Raw genomic sequence first — 26,430 nt, 5'->3', positions numbered from 1 at the left:
TCCTGCTCTATGGTGGGGGGGGGGGGTACAGAGATGAGGTCGATGCAATGGCAATGAATGCTCCCCCATTCGTGAGTGTGCGAGTGGCGCGTGAGTGAGTGAGAAATTATTCGTCGCTAGGTGTTGTTCCTTCGAGTTTGGCAGGGAGTGGGTTTACTGCGTGCCAATCAGCCGAAACGTGTTTACAAATTCGCAGTCCTCAGACCTGTCCTAGGCTCTATTAAGTGACACACAAAGATGTATAGTAATGTTTTTTATTATTGTACAATCATTTGCATTGGTGCCATAGCCATTGAACTCGCAGCACTTTAGGCAAAGGATGTATGTAGGTATGTCAAACTTATTTCAGACCGTACGTAGCCAACAGTGCTAATACAAAAAGCAGTTCTTTAACACAAGTTGGGTTCGTCGTCCTCATTTGAACCCAGCATGTGCTCAGCATTCAAAGTTTCTCGTAATTTTTTTAAAACCATTATTAACTCCTTCTACCTGTGGGATTTAGAAAAAGAAAAGTTACGTTTTCAAGTGCTGTAAAATAATTCTGTTCACTCGTGTGACTTTATTCTTAACAACGGTGTAAACAATTCAAAATAAATTGCATTCATGAGAGAGCTACTGCTCAGTCTTGCGAATAACATATGGCGGGCATGGCTGTTGGCTGGTTTCGTGCTGCAGATGAACTTGGGTTGAAATGCTGGGAGCCAAAGCTGAATGCAACCCAAAGGTCATAAAGAGAAAAAAGAATGAACAATAGTCCGTTTCACTGGCAAAGAAACAAAATCACATGTCGGTTCATCTCGCCAAAGGGCCTTCTGGACTAATGTTTATTCCAAAAACATTTATCTTAAGCAGGCAATCCCTGGAGCGGTTTCAACTTTCCTAATCACTTCGGGTCAGTGTGTCGTCTTGAAGAAAAACATAAATGTAACCCCTGCGTTGCCTGTTGACACCATGAGTGTTATTGTGGGTAAGAGCCAACGGTCTGCGACCCCGATTCCATCTCCATTTAATGCTGTTCTTTATTTAACCAGGTGACATCTGGTTGATATTGGTTTTCATTGGCAAGCAATGACTGGTTGACTGCAATTGTTAAGCTTATTTATTAGCTTATGGATGAGAAAAATGGGACGAAATTTGAACAAGCACGATGACAAGATAGAGAAAAGCTCTTAAGAGAGCCGTTTATTTACATTGCTTTCAAATTAAACACACGCTGTACACGTAGCCTGATGGAACGGGCAAAAATGTATAAGCGGAACAGAATGAAGGAAAAAGGTGGTAGTAAAAACAGCACACAAAGTAATGAATTCCTGTTTTGAATTCCGGCGTACACTTGTCACAGTTGATCCAGTCATTGGGAGATTGAATTGTTACGTGCCCGTTGGTAACGGTGATGGCAACACGACCATGACAATGACAAAGATTGGCACCTGGCCATGTTTTTACGATTTAACCATCGGCATGCGTGTAATCCCTGATGTAAGTTTATTATCCTTGGCGCTTGCCCAGAGCATCCGGAGATTCCACGCGAGTGTTGTTTTGCGGGGCACTCTTCCGTAAGTGGTGACCACATATAACAATGATGGACTGCCCTGTAGGAAGACGACGACGGTGACGACGCCGACGGTCGTGGTGATGAGGAGCGGCGTGTGTGCCGTGCGCAGCCCGACGGATGAGCGCTGCGTCTTCTGCAACCGCGACGAGCAGAGCTCGCTGGGCCAGGGAGAGCTCAAGCGCTTCAACGCCACCCCCGGGGCTGCTGACGCCTGTGCACTACCCGACGCAGAAGGGCGCCGGTGCCACCACTGGTGGTGCCGCCACCGGTGTCGCTACCGGGGCCGCCGGCACCGCCACGGCCACCGCCACCGTCACCGCCACGACCACCGTAACGAGCACTGCCGGAGCAAGCGCCGTGGCCCCAGTCTCTGCTGCTGTCTCCTCCGCTGGTGGTGCCACCGACGCCGCCAGCACCGCCACCGCTAGTCTTGCCGTTGCGCCGCCTAGGAGGCCTTCGCAGCCAGCGCCGGCGCCTTCGGCGAGTGTGCCGCTCATCAGCAAACCAAGGGACAGGTGAGGGGACTGCCACTAGATTTGTAGCTAGTTTTGTCGTTGTGTTAAATTATATTATGATTGAACTTTCAGTGCGGTGTGGCAAGAAGCTAGTCTCAAAGTGAGCAGTGCATCACCTTGCATCCCATCCACACTGGAGGCACAGCTTTATTGGTTGTTCCGAAAATGGTCTCGTCTGGCAATAAGCAAGTTTAACTTTTTTTTACTCTGAGCAACAAACAAAATTTCATGTAATATTTTTGGTTTGTGCTGTCCGAGACCATCAATTTTCTCTTATTTTGAGGACTTGGTTTAATCGAGAGTTGCTGCTCATATTTGCATTTCCAGCTCGGCGCTTTGACGTGGTGGTAGCGTCTTGAACGGTGGCTTTGCTGGCTTGGAGGGCAAATTTATTGGCCGTGTCAAGAGACACTGAGCCGGCACTGCTGAGAATGCTGGGTGTTTAAGCCCTGGGGACCGTGGCTGTCGAAGGGCGCATCATTGTTGTTTCAAAAGCAAACCACTGACTATGTAAACTAGCTCTGTGGCAAGTGCGCTCACACACCGGCTATTCCCGGCCAAGCGTATAACGTCAATAATAATAAACGTCATAATTACTGGGCAGTTAATGGTCAGGTGCTTTACCTATAACAGCAGCGTGCGCTGAAGGTTTTGGGTGTAACTCGATGCCTGCAGTTGGCTCTCGGCTTAGGTTCGATGGGCTGTTTTGGTTGGAGAGAGGCCAAGCATGCCATGAGTGTTCGTCCACGTATATGCGTGCGTATACTTATGTGTGGAGGGTGTGTGCGTATGTGGCTGTGCCTGCGTGCTTGTACTTGTGTGTGTGGGGGGGGGGTATGCGTGTGTACATACTATTGTAGCAGTGCCTTTGCTCATTTTTCTTGGCACATGCGTGTGGGTGTACGTGTGAATGTGTGTGCGCGGACATACCTGGGGAGCGGTTAGCTTAGTCATGGTTAGCACACAGTGCTACAAACCCGACAACCCAAGTTCCAATTCCTGGCCGCAGCTGACATCAGTGGCATATGTATATGATTTGATCCTGGGCCTCTACCCTAGTACGACTCAGCTTTAAATGAGTAGCTGGTGGGGTGTGCTAACATCAGCACTCGGGATACAAAGGCAGGTAGTTGTGACGCTGCCCACCTCACCCCATCAAGCGCCGTGCCAGTCTTGATAGGCGCTCGCCAACAGCACTGGCACCAACCGTCAGTTCAGGATAAAGGGAGATCGTTGTCTTTGGGCATTCGTGTCGGGAGAGCTGTCACAGTGGATAATGTCAGCGCCCTTCGCTACGATCCCAAATAATCTGGGTACGATTTCTGGCCATGATGCACATCAGGCTTGGGGCTCCGCGAGGTTGACTTAACCTGAAATAAAAAGCTGGTATGTTGTGTGTGCCCACATCACATCAGCACTAAATTAGACAAAGGTGCGGCTACAAGTGTGTGACTGGCCACACCAACGACGCATGCATCTTGTAGCCGTTATACAGTAACTATTCATCGCTTAATGAGTTAAAATATATTCATACACTCGCAATACAATTGTCAATTCGTGCGTGTCATAATACTGTTAATTTAGTTTTGCACACCATGTATATATTGGCTTCACGTAACCTCTGCTGCCACGAGAGGCCACTACATTTATCACAATAGAAGAGAACACACAATTTAAACTAAAATTGAATTACAACCCTACATTCTTCCAGCTCATCAAATCACAAGGATGGAGGAATCATGACACCTCTACTAACCACCTTAACTAACAGCACGAGATTCACAAATGTTATTACGAAGAATTATACATCTCAAAGACTTGCACAGAAAATGAGTTATATTGTGTGTTGGAAGCACACAATACCATAAAAGATATGTGGTCATCGGTGTGGCTGTCCACTGGACTTCTTTCACATTAAAATTCAGCAATTCTCCTTGGTGCCACTGCAGCGAGCGTAGAGACAGTTTTGGGGCTGGTACGCGGGAGAGCACAATCAATAAATTAATCGACGTGCATTTGCGAGTCGTACTGCACGCATCTGAAGAGCCATGCAACATGGTTACGCAGCCGCTGAAGAAGCTCTGCACTCGCAGCGTTTGCCTGCTCCTCGTTTTAATAAGGCTTCACGTGTATTTGTGTTGCCCCCTTCTGCTCCTGCTGCTGCTGTTGCTGCTGTTTGCTGCTGCTGCTGCTGTTTGCTGCTCCTGCTGTTGCTGCTGTTTGCTGCTGCTGCTGTTTGCTGTTGCTGCTGTTTGCTGCTGTTTGCTGCTGCTGCTGTTTGCTGTTGCTGCTGTTTGCTGCTGTTTGCTGTTGCTGCTGTTTGCTGCTGCTGCTGCTGTTTGCTGCTGCTGCTGCTCGCTGCTGCTGCTCCTGCTGCTGCTGTTGCTGCTGTTTGCTGCTGTTTGCTGCTGCTGCTGTTTGCTGCTGCTGCTGTTTGCTGCTGCTGCTGTTTGCTGCTGCTGCTGTTTGCTGCTGCTGTTTGCTGCTGCTGCTGTTTGCTGCTGCTGCTGTTTGCTGCTGCTGCTGTTTGCTGCTGCTGCTGTTTGCTGCTGCTGCTGTTTGCTGCTGCTGCTGTTTGCTGCTGCTGCTGTTTGCTGCTGCTGTTTGCTGCTACTGTTGCTGCTGTTTGCTGCTGCTGTAGCCGAACGCCGGCACAGGCGCTCAGTGCCCTTGAGGAGCTGCAGCGCGTGGGACTTCCGGATGATGTCGCCATCCGGGACCTGCTCAAGCCCACGGGTAATGACACATCACCGTACGTTCGCGTGTGACTTGGAGAGGCCACAGCAGAAGAAAACGAATATCTCCTTCATGTTTGTAGATAGCTGCCCAGGCTGGGTGTGTGTGTGTGCGGTAGTGTAGCTGTTAGCACACTGCCTTACGAACCCGGCATCCCGAGTTTGATTCCCGCTCGCGGTCAAACCCATGACGATTATCTAATCCGCTCATGGGCCTCACCTCCGTCGACTTACCTGGTGTAGTGTGTAAACATCGCCACTGGGCAGACAAGGACGGCCGGGCATGGTGCTGGCCACCCACCCCCTCGTGTGCCATGCCGGCCTTCATCGGTGCTCCCTAACAGCCCTTGCCCCAACAGTGTGTTTTTGCTCTATGGGGGATTTTTGTTTGTCTCGCTGTCAATTTGATACCAATTTGATATTTCATTTGTGAGAAAAAGAATACAATTGAAAGGTAAACGAGTGGTGCGTAGGTTCTTGAGCGGTTTGTGCTGGACGGCCCCTCTGAAGTATTCTCGCATAGCACGGCGTGGTGTTGGGCACGATGGCCGGTATTTCACTCCATGTGCTGCGAGCTTCAGGAAATGAAAAGGAACTTTTTTTGAACCCCTGTGAAAAACAATCGGTGCACTCTTGAAACTCATGGTTGTGTGATTTAGCTAATTGTTTTTCTTTCCAACAAAAAACAGCTCTTAAATTGCAGCTGCATATCTAGGCTCTATTTTTCGATTTAAAGCTTTCGTGACTACAGGAATTCATCTTCTTGGTTTTTTCGGTAAAGTCACGTAGAAGGGAAGTAATAAAATAATAAAAATAAAACATAATAAAACAATTCTCACGACGTTTCAGCCACAACGCAAGCAGCCGTCTTCAGGTAAAGAATGAGATCCTGTCAAGCTGGGAGCTTATATAGACGCTGAGTTGGGGGGGGGGGTGTAAGAAGAGCACCTTAACAAAGGGATGTGCATATCAAGAGGCGTAGGAGGTGGGCGGGGGGGTTTTCAAGGGAGGGGGCAGGGGGGTAGCAATAACAAAGGGATGGAATGTTAAAGCAATGAAACATGTGAATGGGAGAGCGGTGACCGAACACTAACAGAGGAGCAAGTAATGCATTCCCTGTGGAGAACACAAGATACACAGTTAATGCCTGTGAGTGGATTGCGGACTGAAAGTCGCCGTAAACGTGAACAACAATCAGTTAAGATCCGAAATGGTTTATTACGTCCTTCCAATGATTGCTGAGCCAGAATCCATCTTCTCGGTTGAAATTGTCTCTGTGTTTGTATATGTGGATCGCCTCATGAACGAATCTCTCATGGTAGCCAGATGGCTTGCAGAGATCCTCTGTCTTGGAGAAGTCAATGTCATGTGAGCCCACTGAATTGTAACAGTGATCTGGACGGCTGAGGTGTTTGTCCTACCGTGTTTCAGGTCTGCCTTATGTTCGCGGATGCGGTCCGAGACATGTCGTTTGGTTTCGCCAATGTAACTGCTACCACAGAGGCAACTTAGTTTGTAGACGCCAGGGTACTGTATGTCTGGAACCACGTCTTTTACAGACGGGACCAGATCACGGATTTTATGTACTGTGTTGAATCGGACTTGAATCTTGTGTTTAATCAGGATTTTGGAGATCTTTTTTGTGACCCCAGCAATGTAGGGTAAGGTGATGGTTTTGAAAGGCTCCTCAACAGGATTCTTCTTGATGGTTGGAGTGATGGCTTTACGGATTGTGTAGTCGGAGTAACCATTAGCCTTAAGAGCTTGGCGTACGTGTTTGAGTTCACTGGCAATGTGTTCCTGGTCGGAGATGCATTGGGCTCTATGGTATAGAGCAGGGGTCGGCAACCTACGGCTCCGGAGCCGCATGCGGCTCTTTACGGGCTGCTTCTTGACAATATGTACGTATGTACAGTATGTACTCAGATGCATTGCGGCTCTTGAAATACTGAATTTTGTACCGAATTGGAAAGAAATGGCTCTTCTTGTTATTTTGGTTGCCGACCCCTGGTATAGAGTCTTGATGAGGGAGTTCTTCTGGGATGGATGGTGGTGGGAATCCGGTTTTAGGTAGGCATCCGTATGGGTGGCTTTCCTGTAGACAGAATGGCTCATTGAACCATCAGGTCTCCTTTTAATTAGGCTCTGTTTCCATGTTCTCTGAATTGAGTTTCAAGCCCTGTTAATGAATAAAGACAGCATAGGTTACCTATCAGCAAGACCAAAGTTAATATTATTCTGTTTAATATTCTTGTAATAGCCAGCTTATCCTTACATAATTGTTTTTAGAAAATCTAATTGCCTTGAATTAGTTGTCCTTTACTGTTGCTCTTAGACAGCATTTGTGTTTGTTTCACAAATTCCCATCAGCAAGCTTTCACCTGTCCATGAATTATCACCGGAGTCAGTATTGTCACCTCTCGTCAGCGAGCCATTACACTGCGGGTGTATCCAATGGCCTCCATTCACCGAGCCGCTCGCCACTTCATCTGTCACACCTGCGTTTATTCACCGCCGTGACTTCAACGGCAACTTTTCACTTTTACCATCGCTGACAACCGGATCTGTCCATTTGGGGTCCTCCCAATATGAGCGAGCTTACTCCAGTCCACATGGCCTGGCGACGCCTTACGGCATCACTGTCGCTTTGTAACGACTCGCGATCGTGTCGTGACGTCGCGCCGCGTGCCACACGGCGTCGCGGTTGCATGGCAACGCCTCGCGGTCGTGTCATGGGGACGCGCCGCGTGCCACACTTCGTCGCCGTCGCTCGGTAACGACTCGCGGTCGTGTCATCGCGCCGCGTGCCACACGACGTCGGGGTTGCATGGCAACGCCTCGCGGCCATGTCGTGGCGTCGCGACGCGTGCCACACTTCGTCGCCGTCGCTTGGTAACGCCTCGCGGTCATGTCGTGGCGTCGCGCAGCGTGCCACACTTCGTGGCTGTCGCTTGGTAGCGACTCGCGGTCGTGTTGTGGCGTCGCGACGGGTGCCACACGGCGTCGCTTAGTAACGGCTCGCGAACGTGTTGCGGCGTCGCGACGCGTGTCCTTGCGCAGGCCACTGCTGGGCGCACCACTGCTGCGCCGCCTGGTCGGAGGGCGTGTGCCTCTCCCCCGAGCTCGAGCTCATCAACGTGGACCGCGCCGTGCTGGCCGCCGTGAAGCAGGTGACAGATGCTCAAGACTCAACGCCGGTTCTGTGACCGGCATAACCACGCACCGTCACGCTGACGCCGGCACACCTGACGCCAGTGCCCTTGACACTGGCGGCTGAGCACAGGCACCGCTGAACCGCGTACATTGACCAAATATGCTGACACTGGAGCCCTATCGATGTGCATTATTGCTGGCAATGTAACCCTTACCCTGAAACCACACCAAGACATCGCAGACTCCAGACACTGCCGTATGACACACTTGACAGCGCACGCTGAGACCGGCGTGCACTTTTGTGTGGGACAAAGAGCACCGTTCTAATTTTGCACTTTTAAAACAATCACAGCACCCAAAGCTACGGTGCACTTCACCAGTGAGATCTTATACTCTCTACACCTGACTTGGTTTTCGTTGGCTCGGCTAAAGTAAAAGCCGCAGTGATGTGGCTGTCTTCAGAAAGGAATTGGCCTCACGTGAGTCGTGTTATGTGTTGTGTGTGGGGAGCGGTAGTGTAGCGGTTAGCACGCTGCGCTATGAACCCGGCGACCCGGCTAACACCGGTGACGATTATTTTATCCTGTTCTGGGCCTCCCCTAGGTCGACTCAGTCTCAAATGAGTACCTGGTGTGGTGTGTAAATATCGCCACTGGGGAGACAAAGGCGGTCAGGCATGGTGCTGGCCACCCACCCCCTCGTGTACTGTTCCAGACTTCATAGGTCCTCACTAACAGCACTTGCCCCTATAGTCTGTTAAGACTTTACGGGGATATTATTTGCGTGTGGAATTGGCCACAAATCCGCCATTATGTATTTATAGGTGCTCACAAAACAGCTTCGGATTGGATTGAGGCGTGTGTATATTTTCCCAGATCAGAGTTAAACAAAATCAAATCACTTTTGCATGTTTGTTTTTTCCCGAAAATTATCCAGGTGGCAACAATGGGTAGATACCCTATTGCATAATTTGGCTTATTTCAGCTCGGAGAAATAAAATATGGGGGTGATTGCCATGTCACAATCACTCCTATAGCTGCAGTTCACGCGAGTAAGGCATCGCTAGCACTCCTGGTGTGGATTAAAAGCAATTGAAGAAACTTCATAAGTAGTTCTCGCATATCTCCTTCCAGTGGCCATTTTCTAACTTTGTATGACAATACCCTGCATCTCTATGAGTGTTCCGAATTGGAAATATATTCTTTTCATGGCATCGCAAAGCACAGAGAGTACAGTTATAATCCAACTGTCTTTTTAATGCCAGGTTGCTTCTCTCATTGAGTGGTGGTGTGTGCTGGTGAAGGGAATGCACAAATGCTTTGAACCCTAACCCGGTCCCCGAGGCGAGGGTTTAACGATGAGTCGAGTGACACGGGTGTCATTACCAAACACCTGCAATTTTTGCAGCCTTTGCTTTCACCATCTTCAACGGTGCCTGAGTCAGGAGCACATCGTGCGAAAAAAGCTTCCTCGCAATACCAGAATAGGGGAGAGCTACATGGGAATACATCGTCTTGAGTGGTTACGATTATGCAACTGGCAAAAATCCGGGACATCACATATATATATAAACATACACCGTGCAATGCTATAATCTTCATACCTTTTGGGATTCTTGAGGTGAATTATTATTGCCCGAGGCTTATAGAGCAAAGACTAATTACTGAGATTCAAAATATATCAGCAGTGGCATAAGCCGTGGGAAACCATCTCTTGTATTTTTTTTCAATGATATCTTTGTACATTTTTTATGTAAAGTTACTGCCTTAACAGGACTTAAGCCAGCAGCCAGCGTTGCCCTAACACCCCCCTCCGCCCCCCCCCCATCGTCTCGAGTAGCGCTGCCAGCACTGCCGCCGTCTGGGTGCCACCGTCAAGTGCTGGGTGGAGAGCTGCTCGCACATGTACCACTACCCGTGCGCCGCCGTGGCCGGCACCTTCCAGGACATCCGCTCCCTCGCGCTTCTCTGCCCCGACCACGTTCACCAGGCCGTGACCATCGGTGAGCGGTCCGAAAGTGTTGCCCCGCTCAGACGTGCTTCTATGGAGTCCACTTCCACGGTCCTTTCTCTTGAACACAAAAGGGCAGCCCCGTAGCACGATCGGCTTTAAAATTGGGGAGCTTCGAATGGACAGAGGGAGTCATAATGAAGGTATTTCTTATAAAGGAAACTCATGCGATTTAACTGATTAATAATCTACAGTACTATTTTATTACAATGAACTTCTCCGCCTCTGATCTCTGTATCTGATGGGTTCAGGGTGACGTCATCTTGCTCTATTTAAGACCGGAAACAGGTGGATTGCTTCACTATTCTGGTAAATCGGCCGATGATGCTGGACGTTATTACCAGCGAAACGTCGTACTACTCAAACTGTAAATGTTGTGGATTTACTCTCTAGCACACCGGTGGGCTGAAGTAGTAACTAATTGGCGCGTGACAAACCTTACTGGCTGTGTCGGGTGGTGGAGGGTTACGACACATTTATACCCTACGCGATCTAACACAAAAAACCTCTTCAATAATATTGGTCGCGAAAGCCTAAGTGATAAACGGACAGAGGGAGCTCTGTCTCGTACATGAAGAGCAGTAATCTAATCTCGGTGGAACCTTGTGCGCGCGCGTGTGCGTTGCCGTGTTTGTGCCTGTGTGCAGCGGGCGAGGAGGCAAACTGCGTGGTGTGCGACCAGCCGGGCGAGCTGCACAATCAGCTGTTCTGCACCAGCTGCGGGCAGCACTACCACGGCCGCTGCCTCGAGATCGCGCCCAGCACCGCCATCCGCGCCGGATGGCAGTGCCCAGAGTGCAAGATCTGCCAGACCTGCAGGTCCGCACACTCACACGCACGTACACACGCACGCACACACGCACACTCACACGCACGCACACACGCACACATGTAGGAATGTGGGCGTGCGAGCACACGTGTGGGGGAGAGATAGCGCAGCGGTTAGCCCGCTGCATTATGAGCCCGGCATCCCGAGTTCCATCCCCGCTCACAGCTACCAACAGCAGTGATGATTATCTGAGCCGGTCCTGGGCCTCTCCTAGGTCGACTCAGCCTCAAGTGAGTACCTGGTACGATGTATCAAAATTTCCACTGTGGAGACAAAGGTGGCCTGGCGTGGTGTTGGCCACCCCACCCCTCCTCGTGTATCGTGCCTGTCTTCATAGGTGGTCGCTAACAGCACTTGCCCCAACAATATGAATAGACTACACGGGTATCTTTGGCTTTGTTACGGAGCTTTGTGCAATGGCGAGTGCATTTGCTATAATCGTCGCATCAACCTCCGACACCACAGCACTTCACTCCGTATTGGCGAATCGATGCTGTCGTTACGTGCGCGTCAGCTGAGTCAACTACGTTTTGATCCGTCGGTGATAGGCGGTCAATGTGTTATGTTACTTCCCCAATTTTTATTTTTAAACCACTATATCGAGATTTTTTATCTTTTTTTAGTTTGTGTATATATCCAAAGCCTTTAGTGCTAGTGATTTACTTTTAACCCAGAGAACAACTATGCGTCGGCAACTGTTAATCCGTGTCACATTCACAGCAAATAAGAAATGTATGTTAATGCAAATGACGGTCAAGGTCAAGACGTGAATGGGTTATCACGGCCAATGTTATTGATGCTAGCACACATCTCCCTTGTCTTCGAAGATCCAATCGCCTGCCCTCCTTGTGGACATCATTATTGTGAGGCGCCTGAGTGGTGGTTAGTGTTGTGCTGTCCCATTTTGTAATTCAGCCACGGTCGGCAGAGGATCCCCTCAGTCCAGTGGCATGTCCAGCCAGTATGTGAGTTCTCCTAGATAACAGCTTCGTAAAAAAAACTCGATCAATCCACTGCTGAATGAAGGCCTCCGCACATCGTCAACATCACTCACAGTATCGCGATGTCTACGGTCCATTTAGCTCCTGCAAACGAGCAAATGTCATTGTTTCCTTGCCAAGGTAGTCTCTCCTTTGGCTGCCATTTCATCGCCAGTCTCGTCCTTCGGCCGTCATCCGTTCCAGCAACACATTTTTCCCACTTTTATCACGATGCAATGTCTCTTCGTTGCATTTGGACAAATATCAAAAGGCAGGGAAAATAATGGGGAAGAAATACACGCCTGGGAATTAAACTGAGACACAGAAAGAGCAACGCACGCATCGTAGAACAAATCATATCATCGCTGAAGACACATGACTGTCTCAAGGGCTAGTTGCATCCCCAACAGACAACGGTGTAGTAGGAGGGATACAATGTAATCATAAAATTACCCAAGGCAGATTAGCCTCAAGGAAGCCACCAATGACATCGATAGATACGGGCAGAGCAGTGGCTCCTACTTTGCAATCTACCAGCCACCGCACCTACGATTCGCACGGTTGGCTACGTACGGTGCGAAAGAAGTTCAACAAGCATACATGCACCACACATCGTGCGGCATGAGTTTCGCGAAGTTAAGAGTGAGTGCAACGGTGCGGTTGTGAGTACAGGCAGCCGGGCGATGACAGCAAGATGCTGGTGTGCGACGCCTGCGACAAGGGCTTTCACACGTACTGCCTGCGACCCGCCATGCAGTCCATTCCCAAGAACACGTGGAAGTGCAAGGTGGGTAGCTGGGGCACGCACACGCTTGCACGCATGTGTGTGAACACGCACGACACCCACACGTGCGATCCCTTCCCCCCCCCCCCCCCCCCCCCACTTATTTACCCAGGAAAGTCTCACCGAGTCTCAAGACTCCTTGAGCAGGAGGCTCCTGCCAAGTTTTATCAGTAGGGGGGCAATGCTGCTGCCGTGTGTGATCCCAATTGAGTAATTTGCAGGTAATTTTTCAGCATTGGGATGTTTGGCCAATACCAGTTACATTGTGTGTTTATTAAATGTTACTTTCGGAGGAAACCGGAGAACACGGACGAAATCCATGCAGAACAGGGGAATAGAGAGAGAGAACTTGCAAACTCTGTAGAGAAAATCGCCCGATTCAGGAATCGAACCCAGGTACTTCTTGCTATCAGGCACGAGTGTTACCATTGTTCCACCCTGCCACCCAATTCCTAAGCATCCGAGCCCGTTAATTCTACCTGGGCCGAGTGCAGGGAACTGAGCCTGGATTGCAGAAATGTGCAAAGGCGCAGCCATATTGTTAGGTTTTCGGTAAAGTCGTGTAGGTAAAAAATTAAAATTAATAAAAGTAAAATAAAATAAAAATCACAACGTTTCGGGGGCAACACAAGCTTCAGTCTTCAGGTGGAACCGTCACAGCACGATTGCTGTATCAAGTAAATGAGAGATTACAAGAGATACTACCCCGTATATATACGGGGTAGTATCTCTTGTAAACGTCGTCATTTTTATTTATTTTACTTTTATTAATTTTAATTTTTTACCTACGTGACTTTACCGAAAACCTAAGAATATGAAAGGAGCAGCCCTCGCGTTTGCCAGCTCATTGGCAATGCTGATGAAAGGCCCTCAACTGGAGGCGGTTCTAGCAAGCACCTCTTCAGGGTATATATGAATCTTCTCGTGCACAGGGGCCAGTTGTCATGGAAGAGGTGGCAGTCCACCGATACTTTACCCCTACTTTCAATACGAGGCAATTGAAACCTCGCAGTGGAGCACGAGCACAAGAAACAAAAACTCAATGGGCATCCGTCAATAATGCTACCGTATAGAGGGGGGAATAATTATATGATGGGTGACATTTTGGGCTAATGGCCCTGTTGTCATTGTCAAGAGCCCCTCTGCATTGATTAATGTGAGTTTTTTTGCTATTTTTTCTCTTAACTCGCGGTGACAGCACTGCTTTCGATGAGAGTGGAATTTCTTTCTGCCATTGATTTACTGCGGTTGCACAGTTGGAAAATAATTGGCGAGTAAAAAAGTTTTTAAAAAGTTCAAGTATACACAAACCCGACGCTTTGGCAGGCGCAACGATTGTATACATCCAGCGACTCAGGCGCCCGATTGCGTGCTCGTTAACAAAGCTTTCGCACGTCACAGCCAAACACGGGTTCCTTCCGTGGGGTTTTTTGCCCCCCCCCCCCCGCTTTGATTTAAAATGTGATTATTGTACCGCTATGTAACGTTCCATTCTTATTGTGTACACAACGTTCGGGCTTGGCGCATGTGAATGGAACGCACATTGATGTCATGCACATGGCATCTGTTAATCAGTAATTTATTCACCGAATCAGTCATTGGCTTGGGTCTGAGCCAACACATGGCAAAGTGCGGCCTCCCACATGCAAGACTGTATTACTGCCATCCTTTATCGCCAGAAATTGTAACTCATTATGACCAAATCAGTTCATGTAAGATTAATTTAAAACACTGTTGGTAATTATGATTGTGGTACAATAAGACCAGACAAAACAAGCACACACCTGTGAGCTCATACACTAATGTATGACCTGCATGTCTTAATTTTTTGCAGGTCTTTACATGTACAGTATATGCATGTGTGTGTGTGTTTCTTCTTTATACTTGTATGTGACTGTGGGTGGGTGGAGAGTGGTGGTTAGCGTGCTGCGCTACGAACCCAGAATCCTGAGTTCGATGGCTATCGGCAGTGTCAAGTGATATCTGAACCGGCCCTGGCCACACTACTTTCTCTCGTGCCATGCCAGCGTCAGTAGGTGCTCACCGAGAGCACTTTCTTCCAACAGCCTATGTAGGTTACATGGGATGGCCTTTTAAGCATGTGCCGGAGGCCCTAAAGGGGCAGGCATTCATAATCCCGTTTGATAACTCCAGGGAATTAAAACCACCGCCTTGTGGGAGTGGGATGGTTGTCCATTAAGTGTGTCTAGCTTGGCATAAGCACCATACGAACATCGCTGCCATGGAATCGCAAAGGGCAGCTGTTCTTGTTGTGTGTGTGCATGCGTGAGAAGCGGTAGTGTAACGGTGAGCGCACTGCGCTACGAACTTGGCGACCCGCGTTCGATTCCCTCTCACGGCCAAGACCAATGACAGTTATCTGAATCGTTTCTGGGCCTCTCCTCGGTCGACTCAGCCTCAAATGATCACCTGGTACGGTATGTAAAACATCGCCACTCGGAAGACAAAGGCGGTAGGGCGTGGTATTGGCCACCCCCACCCCCTCGTGTGCCATACCGGCCTTCATAGGTGCTCGCTAACAGAACTTGCCCGAAGAGTCTGTTCAGGCTATGAAGGGGATCTTTATCTTCGTGTTTCTCTCTGGTGCTCGTATACACATGCCCGTGTGTGCCCGTGTGTGCCCGTTTGCCCCGTGCACGCTCGCAGCACTGCCGGTCGTGCAGCGACTGCGGCTCGCGCTCGGCAGGCGTGGAGCCCGGCTCGCGCTGGCACCGCGACTACTCCCTGTGCGAGCGCTGCCACCAGCAGCGCGCGAGCGGGCGCGCCTGTCCCGTGTGCGGAAGGGCGCACGGCCGCCGCCCCGCGTCCACGCTCCTTGCGTGCCAACGCTGCAGCAGGTGAGGTCCGAGTTGGGCATCGCGCCGGCGCTGCCGGTTCGCTCCGCGCCGCTGGATATCTGTCGGTGGCGCGGCAGTCTACTCCGCACCCTGCGACGTCGATGCGTTGTACCCACTGTTAATTTAGTCGGTGCTCTGGTCTCGGCTTAGTTGTCCTTCCTCCTCACCTTCTAATCTAGCACGGTTGGCTATGTATGGTGGGAAATAATTTCAACGTACGTACAAAGGAAAAGAAATGGCTCTATTGACATGAGATGGTGAGGTGCTTTGAAAATGCTGGGGCATTTGGGAGCAATAAATGGAAAAATTATCGTGATTTTTTTTTTCTGTCTGGCTAGTTAATGACAACCTGTGGAATTTTAGTCTGCAAATTGGCTTTGTTTATTAAAATAAATGCTGACTAATGTAGCCAAATTAGTTTGTTAATAACCAAACTCAATATACGCAAAAGTGACTAAAATTCCACAGGTTGTCATCGAGTAGACAGACTATGAAGGCCAAAACGACGACTAAATTAAAACCGGTTGCATCGTACCACAACACTCCATACCACAACACTCCATACCACGACACATCATACCACGACCTGCTACCGAACGCCGTTCCTCTGCACCACGTGACGGTCAATGTCACACCATGGCATGTTGCAGTACACCACGATGATGCAGTGACACTGAGATGATGCCACGGCACGTTGACACGTCGCACTTGGGAGGCGCTGCCCTCTACCGTGTAGACCGGTGGTCACTTGAAAGAGATCTCCGGAGGGGAAGCTCTGTGATATATTTTTCTTTGGACCATTCTCCAACATGGAGTTGCTCTCACTGCGAGAGAGATGATGGATATCTCGTCCTTTGACACCGATAGCACCATCAAGATTTAAATTTAAAGAAATACAAATTATACGGCAGCTGTTATTGTGTGTCCTTGCAGGTGCATTTATTCATTGGCTCGCATGGCTGTGTGCACGTGCGTGGTGTTTTCGCGTGCGTTTGCTCAGCACCGACGATTGTGCAGCCGACTACGGCTCATGCTCGCCGCTCCCCTGTGTGCCAAGAGCTGGTCGCCCGTCTGCGGTGTGAATTCTTAAACTCGAACTTGACGGACTGACGGATGGACGGACCTGCTTGTCGTTCTAGAATGGTGCACGCCGAGTGCGAGGAGTCCGGCGTGCGGACCGGGCTCGACTGCCGCGACTACCTGTGCCCGCTGTGCCGGCCCCGCTCGCTGGCGCAGAGGGAGCGGCCGAGGAGGCTACCGCCCCCGCCCGGCACGGCTCCCGGCGGCAGAGACGTCGTCCCCTTGAAGTCGCCACCAATGGCGGCTTTGGCCGCGACGACAGGTGTGGTGGCCCCCGCTGGGACACGCTCGCGGCCATTCACGCACACCCGCTGCCCCTCTCGTCTAAATGCATGCACCGCTCGACTGTCGGACGACAAAGCGGCTCGGGAATTTTCTCCCGTCTTCTAATTATATACTCCGATTAGCATGGTTGGCTGCGTACAGTGCAAAAGAAGTTCAGCATACATATAACCTTACTCAGTTCAAGAGACGAGTTAGCTCTGTACCTGTTGCTTCTTTGAGAGTACCGTTTGTTGCTGCCCGCTTTACATTGCTCCTCCTGTGCTCAGCAACAAGAAGCCGCCACGTACACCGTCGTCTTTCACAGCTGATAAGACTGGCAATACGCACACACACACACCCAGGGTCGCACAAATAGCCACACAGTCACTTCGACACGCAAAGACTGGATCCTCTGTTTAGCCTACATAGGCTGGTTGGGCAAGTTCTGTTAGTGAGCACCTATTAGGGATGACGCGCCTCTCAAGGGGATGGGTGTCTCCAGCACGAAGCTTTTATCTTCCTAGTGCCGATGTGTGTACTCTTTATCAATTTAAGGCTAAGTCAACCCTAGGGGATGCTGAAGGCTGGTTCACATATCTCTTATTGCTGATAGGCAGCAGTGGTAGGGAATCAAACTCAGGTCGCCAAATTTGTAACGCAGTGTCGAAGGCCTGCTTGGCAGAAGGTCACATGACAAACCCAGATGTAACGGGTTAATTGACCGAGGTGACTGGCAGATGCACCACCTGTGCTACCCACTGTGACAAGTTGGCACGTACATATCCCACGCACGTGTGTTCTCTTGCACAACAAAGTCATGCTCACGGCACCACACACGTTGATCCAAGGATCCGCTGTTCTTATTTGAACCTTTTTTTTTTATTGTCCCGAGTTCTTATTATTGTCCCGAGATCAAATTTAGCTAACTTGTACAGTCAACACACAGGTTATTTTTCAAGACAAGTTTGGTGATTTCAGTCTGGTTAATTTAGAAAAAAAAAATGTTATCCCAGAGAAATCTGATGAGCTATGGTCAATCCAGATATCGCTACCTTCTGCGCGCGCCAGCTTTAGATGTCTCTCCTGATCAACGAGTTTTGTTTTTTTTGCAGACCCAGGCTCCAGGATCGCGTCGGGCTCTGGCAGCAGGGAGACAGACGCTGCCCGGCCGCCCTCGTTACGCCTGCCGCCCCGGCACCGCGACCCCGAGCGCCCGGCGCTCCCTCATCCCCCTCACGGGCCGAGCCTCGCCGAGCGGCACCGCCATCCGCCCGTCGGCCCCTCCGCCGCGGGCAGCGACGCGGACCGTCAACGCGACCGCCACCCGGTGCGCCGGCCATTCGGGCCGCCGATGCCGGGCCTGCCTCACGGCGCCACCGCCGGCGCTGCCGCGCTCCACAAAGCCAGGCTGGACGGTCGGGAGGATCGCCCGCCGGGGCTGGGCCTCAACTTCACGGGGCCTCGGAGGCCGCGCGAACTTCCCCGCGACAAGATGAAGTCGTACGTGAAGCTGGAGCCCACGGGGCGACCGCCACCGCCGGTGGGGGGCATGGCGAGGCCGCACGGCACCCCCCACGGGCACGGTGAACTCGCGTCGCGACCGCCGCACTCCGGGCCCTTCGGTCCCGGCGCCGCGAGGCCGCCCAAGGTGGTTCCCCCGCACGGGCACGTACCGGGCGGGGCGAGGCACGAGCCCGCCGCGAGCGCCGGCGCCGCCCTCGCCTTCAAGTACCACCCCCGTGAGATGGGTCGGCCCATACGACCGCCGGGCCCGCTCCCGCCTAACGCGCCCTCCGTTTCCGGCGCCGAGCGGCACAGGCCCAGGGAGGCGCCGAGTGCCAGCGGCGTCGGCGCAGAGCAGCCGACGCAGAGGCACGGGGTGCCGCGTCCTGTCGACAGGGGTGTCGCCGGAACGCCGGGGCAGGCTGCCGGATCGAATCCCCAGGCACTGGGCAAGATCGCGGCGCCGGGCTCAACCGCCGGCACCGTGACGATGTCACGTCCCGCCGGTGCTGCTCCCGCGCAGTCCTTCCCGACGTCAGGCGAGCGGACAGCGCTGTCAGTTGTGCCGGTCAGGGAACGACTGGTGCCTGCCATTGGCGGCGGCGGCAGTGGTGGTGGCTGTGGCAGCAGCGGAGGGAGCGGCGGCAACATTGGTGGAGCCCATAAGTTTTCGGCGTACTCCATGGCGTGCTGCTCGGGGACCTCGCAGTCGGTAATGCCGCGAATCGGCATGGGGAAGCCGGCGATCTTCAGGCAACGCTTCTCCACTGGCCGCTCACGCATCCGGCACCTGCAGGTGACTGTGCCAGCCTAGCGGTGGGCGGAATGCTGCCACCGCAATTGCTTGGTTGATTGGTTTGTGGGGCGGTTGTGGTAATGCAGGTGACTTGTGTGGTCTTAATTGTGGATAGCGTTAGCGCTATGGATTCCCGCTCACGGCCAACACCACTGATGATTATCTAATCCTGTCCTGGGCCTCCCCTAGTTCGACTCAGCCTCAAATGAGTACCTGGTGCGGTGTGTAAACATCGCCACTGGGGAGACAAAGGTGGTCGGGCGTGGTGCCAGCCACCTGTCCCCTCGTGTGCCGTGCCTGCCTTCATAGGTGCTCAATAACAACACTTGCCCCCACAGTCTTTTAAGGCTATGCAGGCGATCTTTGTATTTGATATCTTAATTACAGCGATAGAGCCCAACACTGAAGCGTTCCCAGCTTGTTGCAGAGGTTCACGATTCAAATCCTGCGACACAGTGGAGGTCACCTGTGGTCAATTTGTCCAATTCAAAGAATTTCTCCAAAATGACTCAGTTGGGAGAGCACAGAGCAGTCATCACCGCTCGTTGTGACACAGCTGCAGGCTGTCGGTGAGACACGACGCCCTCGCGAGAGCCTTGCGCGACGGCCACGCATGCTCGCGATTTGACTTTGTGCCACGTTTCCTTGCACCCGCAGGGTCCCAGCGTCGGGTTCCGTGGGAGGAGGTTCCCGAGGGGGGGTCCCGGAGGACACCCCCAGAGTAGGGGCCGTGGGCGAGGGGGCAGCTACCGCTCCCCCACGGGCAGCATCACCACGTCCGGGGTGAGAACTCGGGTGTTTGTGAGCACTGGCTCCAGCTCTAGATTTTTGCTGCTTGCTTGCTTTGTCTGGGGGCGGGGGGTGAAGCAATGTTTTTGTAACTTGGGTAGATGAGGGAAGGTGGCCGGCAGCCTGGGGTGTTGTGGGGAGGGGTTCATAATAGCCGTGTCGCAGGCCGGCAAAAGCGCTGTGCGGGTAGGCACCTCAGAGATCTTGGCTTCTCGGGCCCAGACATTCACCTACCCGTAATTAAACTGGGTTCTCTCGTCTTTAGCAAGTGGCAATGGTTTCATCCTATAATCCTCATTGAAATTTACACAGAAAATCACTTCAAGTATTTGGTCCTTGGCTTTCTTTTGGCCAACCTCCGGCTCTGCGGTTTCACATTCATTAATTCATCGGGTGACTGACGCGTGGCGATCCGCCGGTGAGAGGAGGGCAAAGAGGCATCGCCACGAATTAGACCCAGTTTTGCTGGAGCCATAATGTAACGTCTTTATTAACTACGATGGCCTCATTCTTCAACGTCCATAACATCCGTCACCTTTTAACACGTAATTGCCCCATCAACTTTACGTGTCTTCCTCTGGTTCGCAATCGTGTGTGTTGCCGGCACTTTAAATCAAACGTGTTTTTGTTAGCTGGATTGTTTGGCCCAATGGCTTGTCTGTTCGGTTATTTATTTTATCGTGAAAGCGTCCTGGGATGCTCTGTGCTACGCGAACTCAAATTGCGTTACATTGGTAGGCATGGGCATTGATATGGTGAAACCCTGTGAGGTGGTGTTCCCATGTGAAAGCTGTTCAATTTTAAACCCGGCAGTCTTTTTTAAATGCTTTATATTAAGTTTGCTTGCTTGCTTAGGACCATGCAAATCTTTCGGTCGTTTTTTAACCCACTTCCCGTGATCCAATCGAGCTGATATTTTGCACACAGACTCGTTGTGCGTGACAATGCATTTTCGTCAAAAAAAATCTCAAAAATTTTACACTGTTTAGGGAAAAAAATGTAAATATTTAATTACCAATTTTTTAATGCTGCCAGACAATCATCTGACCCATAGGTGGCAGCCATCTCAAGCCAGAGGACGAGAGGACTCTAGCCGCCCCGATGCCACGCATATAAAGGATTTATAGTGAAAAACTTTGTTTTTACGGGTTTACTTGTTCCCCCTCCACGTTTTAATTGCGGTGCCATTCCATCAAATTTTTTTCGTGCCTTCTTACACGACTCACCGTTATGCTGTCTGCTGCCACCCGCGCGCGCGCTGCTGTTATTGTCTCTACGACCCAGGGCTTCACGCCCGAGGGCTCCATGAAGAAGGAGGAGCCGTCGGAGGACGCGATGCCTAACACGGTCGTTCTCTTCTCCACCAACGACAAGTACACGCTCAAGCAGGTACGGGGAACGCAGCCCCAGACTCGTAACAGCCGTGTCGGGAGGATCCGCGGGTCGCCTTGATCGGAGCCACCGAATTGTGATCCTGGGTTTATAATCTTCGAGTTTCAGAAACCTGGAATTAAACCAGGTTTTCTTCTGTTGAGATGGTCTCAGAGATGGTCACACGCACAACATTCAAGTGGCAGTGGTTCCACCTGCTGAAATGAGTGTGGGGGGGGGCGATGTGGTTATCTATGTCAGTGGCTCTGAGAGAGAGCCGGTTGGTGAAATACCATGTACTGGCAGGAGAAGCCAGTCTAGTCGCAGGATGGAAACGTTCCACAAAGTTGTCTACAAAAAACTGGGGCAGCACCTGAGCAGTTAAGGGCAACACCTGTCCCCCTGATCGGAATTTGGACTCAAAAACTTCTCATTGTAGTTCAAGCTCCTTTGAAAAAAGTGCGTCCTGGCTGGATTAAAAAACGCCCATCATGTTTCAAACAAAAAAGCCATGCTGATTGTCTTTTTAAATAATTTGGTTTGTCATTGTTCTCAAGATGAACACGTCGATTGATTGACAGCAACAAGCACTCTTCACAAAGCATGAAGGGAGTGCATTGTAGTGTTTGCTGAGAGGGCCAATTGAAAGCAATTGTAAAAGTGTGCTTATATGCTTGAAAACTTTGGAAAAGTGCCATTTTTTGCCCGTACATGTGTGCGATAGTGCAGTCGTTGGCGCACTACGCTACAAACCCTGCGATGCGAGTTCCATTTCCATCCACGGCTAACATCAGCGGCGAATATCTGAAGTAGTCCTGGGCCTCTTATGTCGACTCGGCCATCATTTATTACGGTCGTGGAGACAAAGGTGGCAGTGTGTGGTCCTTGCCACATTCCGCCACCCCCTTTGTGCACCATGACAGCCTTAATAATAGGTGCTACTCGCTGACATTACTTGCCCTAACAGCCTGTTAAAGGCTGTAGGCAAACGTGTGCATGCGTGCTCCTGCGTATATTTCTGTGTGGTGTTGACCACAACACCCCCCCCCTTTCGTGTCGTCGTGCAGGACTCAATATGTGCTCGCTAGCCTCTCTTGCCTCACCAAGTCTGTTAAGGCTATACGAGCAACCTTGGTCTTTTGCTTTGGCTCGTATGCTTGCAGGATATGTGCGTCGTATGCGGCAGCTTTGGGCTCGGTGCCGAGGGACAGCTGCTCGCGTGCTCGCAGTGTGGGCAGTGTTACCACCCATACTGCGTTGGAACCAAGGTGAGAGGGGTCCGGAAATCTCCTGGTCGCGCTAAACTCGGACGGCAACAAACAGTGCCGCCATATCAGCGTTATCATCTATAATTGTGACTCGTTTGTCTTATTGAACAAGGTGAATGGTGTGTAAGCGCTTGGGGAAAAGGCTGTGGGAGGGAATTCCAGTGTCGAGCTCTGTAGGGGACAGAGCAGAAAGAGAAGTATGGTGACCTGCATTACGGTGGTGGTGGTGGTTGACGCGAAACAGTGTGATAGACCAAATCTTCGTCACGGGTGGAGGAATCAATGAGTGAGGTTGACGAGAACAGCAACTGTGGTAGCGGTGATAGAAGAGTGACAAGGAAGCGACTGACCGACTGTGAGCGAGTTATTGGAGTACATTTTAGCGAGCGCTGGATCATTCCACCTCACTGCGTTACGTTGAATTCTGCCACGAACGTTTCTCCCCTGTGCTTGCGCGCGCGTCAGATCACGCGCGTGGTGCTGAGCAAAGGCTGGCGTTGCTTGGAGTGCACGGTGTGCGAGTCTTGCGGACTCACATCGGACCCCGGGCGCCTGCTCCTGTGTGACGACTGCGACATCAGCTACCACATCTACTGCCTCGAACCGCCCCTGCACACAGTGCCCAAGGGCGGCTGGAAGTGCAAGTGGTGAGTTGAGTGTTCGGCCGCTCGAAAGTGGCTTCGCTCCCGCCCCCCCCCCCGTTTGCCTCTGGCTTGTGACTTCCATTACCCCTCTATCTGTCTCTCTCGGCAAAGTAATTGTCCACTACTCTTTGGTTCTTTCGGTAACGTCACGTAGGTATAAAAATTTTTTTTTATAATTTTGTTTTATTTTATTTTATACCTACGTGACTTTACCGAAAGAACCAAAGAGTATGGATCCCTGCAGTCACGAAAACTTCAAATCTAGATTTAATTGTCCACTGGTTTCTCCCCATGCGTCTTGAGATGCGGTGGCATCTAGGACGCCGCATTAATCCTTAAAAGCCGATTTGATTGTTGGTATTTTTTAGTCTGAAAGCTCATGGTGGTTCGTTGTCCACCAACACTAGCAGTACGTAATAAGCCTGCCCAACTGGACGTCTGTGAAAAAGTCTAAATAAAAATTCTGATAGGCCGTACCAGAACTGTAATCACACACATGAGTGTTTCCACAACCTGCGTAGCACTGCCCACTGTAGCATTGCCCATGAAGTTTCGCTCAATCCTATCCTGGGCCATCTCCACGTCCACTTCAAAGTCCCTTCACATCCTGTTTCAGCACTTCCAGCCATCTTCTTCTAGGCCTGCCTCTCAGCCTCTGCCCAGGGGTCAATCTCGCAAATAAGACCATCCCAGTGCATGTACGTATCTATGTATGTTCAACTTTTTTCCGCACCAATCGGAGGTTCTAATGTTTATGTTCGGAGCGTGTCAGTGACTACTACGAAAACCAGATTTAACACAAGTATTAAAATCTCGTATTTCATTCACTCGCTCACCGTGCGTGCATGCTGTAGGTGCGTGTGCTGCCTGCAGTGCGGGGCGTCGGAGCCAGGCTTCCGCTGCGAGTGGCAGAACAACCACACGCAGTGCGCTCCGTGCACCAGCCTCTCCACGTGCCCCGTGTGCGCTCAGGCGTACCGCGAGCAGCAGCTCATCGTTCAGTGCCGCCAGTGCGACAGGTATGTGCGCACACCTCCTTCACGCACTCTTCACATTACCCCCGGCTCTCCCAGGGGCCCTGAGGTGCTGCCCCGACTGCCCCCCCGGCTTTCCCTGGGGCTCATCGTCATCATTGTCATCGTTGTTGTTGTTGTCAATCCATGCCGTGCTGCCGTGTTGCGCTCTCTCTCGCTCCCATGAATAACAAAATGTTGACACATTCCGCCGCTGTGGCGCTGCTCTACGAAGGGAAACATGAGGGCCATTTACTTGTGCACCACTCTCAAAGCAATATAACAACAAATATCTGCCACTACCCTGCTACCCTGATTTTTTTTTACTCTAATGTAGTTTTTTTGCATAATAAAATTGCTCTTGTACCACGTGCCAGTTTCATTTTTAAACCATAATTATCAGCACTGGAGGTCATGTGAGAATTGGTTGATTGTAATCGATCCTCGTACTCACGAACGTCGCGCATTCGCGTTGCGTGTGATAACTTTGTTTGTCTCGCTGCCGCTGATCGCTGCTGCGGTTGCTGTTGCGATGGTGCCCGTTTGCAGGTGGATGCACGGCTCGTGCGAGGGGCTGCACTCGGAGGAGGACGTAGAGAAAGCAGCCGATGACGGCTTCGACTGCTCCTTGTGCCGCCAGCATCCCACGGCGTCACTCGGTACGGCGACGGTGCTTAACCTCCATTCCGGCGGTCGTAGCTGGCATAATTCCAGGTTTCTCTTCATTCTGTACTGTCGGGCCATTGCGTCCAGTGGCCCAGCAGTACAGGACGAGAGAGAGGCAAGTTAAAAAAATTGAATCAAGGTACAAAACATGCCCTCCCGCATGGCCTTTTACTTCCGATTCAGTTCATAATCAATTCAATCCCATTCAGAATCGATTCCGTTCCGATGATTTAAACGTACGGAATCGGAAGAAAAACTGAACGGGAAAGGGTTAATGTTTGCTAGCGATCACGCGCACACCCCACCATTCGTATTGTCGGTGCTGACTCTCGCCCCATGCTTTAATTTTATTGCTCACACTCGCCAGTATTCGTCACTGTAGGATGCAACCGGTTACTGGTTATTGGATAAATCTGGAAAAATCTGAAAATCCAACCCAGATTGCTGTTTCAGGTCGATCGGAAATAATGCTGTCACAGGAATTGATGTCGATATTGTGATGTCGCTTCTGTGGTGAAAAAATCTGTAAATCTGAAATACGACAATTTAAAATCGTAAACTCTTCCCGACTTATGATGTGCTTTCAGCGGTTGTCCCGAAGACCCACGCAAGCATTAATTTAGATATTTTTTCCGCATGCCTGCCAGCATCAAGCGTCATTTCCACCCGACTTTGGGCTTGCATAAACGCGAATGTCGCGCAATGCAGGTCGCTCGGAATAAATGTTGACTCCACAACAGAAAAAAAAACCTGGTGTTCATGCGACCGATTTAAATATTGCAGCGCCTGCAGCCCTCCGATTGGCTGCCGGTCTGCTGTTCCCCCCCCCCCCCCACCCCGTGCTGGAGAATGTCCTTCCCGATTCTCTTCCATTCCATCCTCCTCTTAGTTTTCCCCATTACAGTCGTAGCCTCCAAACTCGTTTGCTTTGTCTCGCTGCTGCCACTGCCATGTCTTCCACCGTCTTCCTCCACTGCTGTTGCCTTCTCTCTCGGTATCCGCTGAATATTCGATGCCTCGTCATTGTTAACGTCCCATCCTTCCGGCTCATTGGCACCCAAAAGCAATTTTCTCCAACGCGAACACTTTGACACGGACACAATCCCGCTCGTGTGTTTGTCGCTGTAAAGAACGCGGCGTAAACCTGCCCATAATCCTTTAGCCCAATCAGATATTTTGGTGCTGCCTGTGATGTCTATTGTTTAATTGGTCCTTAAACATAGGCGACATTTGTACATTGCACACATTGAACCACGTGTACAGCCCTAAGTTATATCAACTGCTGGATGAGGGCTACCCCAATCCGTGCGAGCCCTGGCACTTCAGCACGCTGGGCAGTGCTTTGTTGGTCAAGGCGAGGAGAGTAGCCATTGCAAAAACGTACTACATTCGATTTTGCTTTCCTATATCTCAGCTGTCTCTTGTTTGGTGAAATTAAGGACATCAAACTGACTAGATCTTTACAAAGGCTGCTGTGTCGTTGTGTTACTACTGCAGGCAATGCTGTGAGCAAAGTTGAGGCGACTTCAGAGATTCTTCCCATTGCCACAGAACCAGGTACCCCGTGTGATAATAATGACAACGACAATCTCGATTATGTTGAAGAATAAAAATGCA

At 50.9% G+C, this 26,430-nt stretch overlaps 1 protein-coding gene across 10 annotated transcripts in view; it reads left to right on the top strand.

The window, feature by feature from the left end:
- The window catches only part of LOC144943499 (histone-lysine N-methyltransferase 2C-like), a 79,035-nt gene that overhangs the window by 3,459 nt on the left and 49,146 nt on the right, over nucleotides 1–26,430 (top strand). For 9 of the 10 annotated variants that reach the window (XM_078871012.1, XM_078871009.1, XM_078871011.1 and 6 more), the window contains exons 2-17: nucleotides 1,665–2,070; nucleotides 4,712–4,806; nucleotides 7,866–7,975; nucleotides 9,798–9,960; nucleotides 10,616–10,787; nucleotides 12,450–12,564; nucleotides 15,229–15,419; nucleotides 16,559–16,761; nucleotides 17,876–19,062; nucleotides 19,720–19,845; nucleotides 21,136–21,240; nucleotides 22,386–22,490; nucleotides 22,956–23,137; nucleotides 23,989–24,153; nucleotides 24,697–24,806; nucleotides 26,311–26,370. In XM_078871012.1, the coding sequence (XP_078727138.1) occupies nucleotides 1,673–2,070; nucleotides 4,712–4,806; nucleotides 7,866–7,975; nucleotides 9,798–9,960; nucleotides 10,616–10,787; nucleotides 12,450–12,564; nucleotides 15,229–15,419; nucleotides 16,559–16,761; nucleotides 17,876–19,062; nucleotides 19,720–19,845; nucleotides 21,136–21,240; nucleotides 22,386–22,490; nucleotides 22,956–23,137; nucleotides 23,989–24,153; nucleotides 24,697–24,806; nucleotides 26,311–26,370 (3,487 nt within the window). In that variant the 5' untranslated portion in view covers nucleotides 1,665–1,672. Of the gene's footprint in view, nucleotides 1–1,598; nucleotides 2,071–4,711; nucleotides 4,807–7,865; nucleotides 7,976–9,797; nucleotides 9,961–10,615; nucleotides 10,788–12,449; nucleotides 12,565–15,228; nucleotides 15,420–16,558; nucleotides 16,762–17,875; nucleotides 19,063–19,719; nucleotides 19,846–21,135; nucleotides 21,241–22,385; nucleotides 22,491–22,955; nucleotides 23,138–23,988; nucleotides 24,154–24,696; nucleotides 24,807–26,310; nucleotides 26,371–26,430 lie in introns of all 10 variants that reach the window. The other variant, XM_078871007.1, reaches the window with a different exon arrangement.

The sequence above is a fragment of the Lampetra fluviatilis genome, chromosome 31 (assembly GCF_964198595.1).
Source record: "Lampetra fluviatilis chromosome 31, kcLamFluv1.1, whole genome shotgun sequence".
Classification (NCBI taxonomy): Eukaryota; Metazoa; Chordata; class Hyperoartia; order Petromyzontiformes; family Petromyzontidae; genus Lampetra; species Lampetra fluviatilis.
This window is presented reverse-complemented; position numbering and strand designations above follow the sequence as displayed.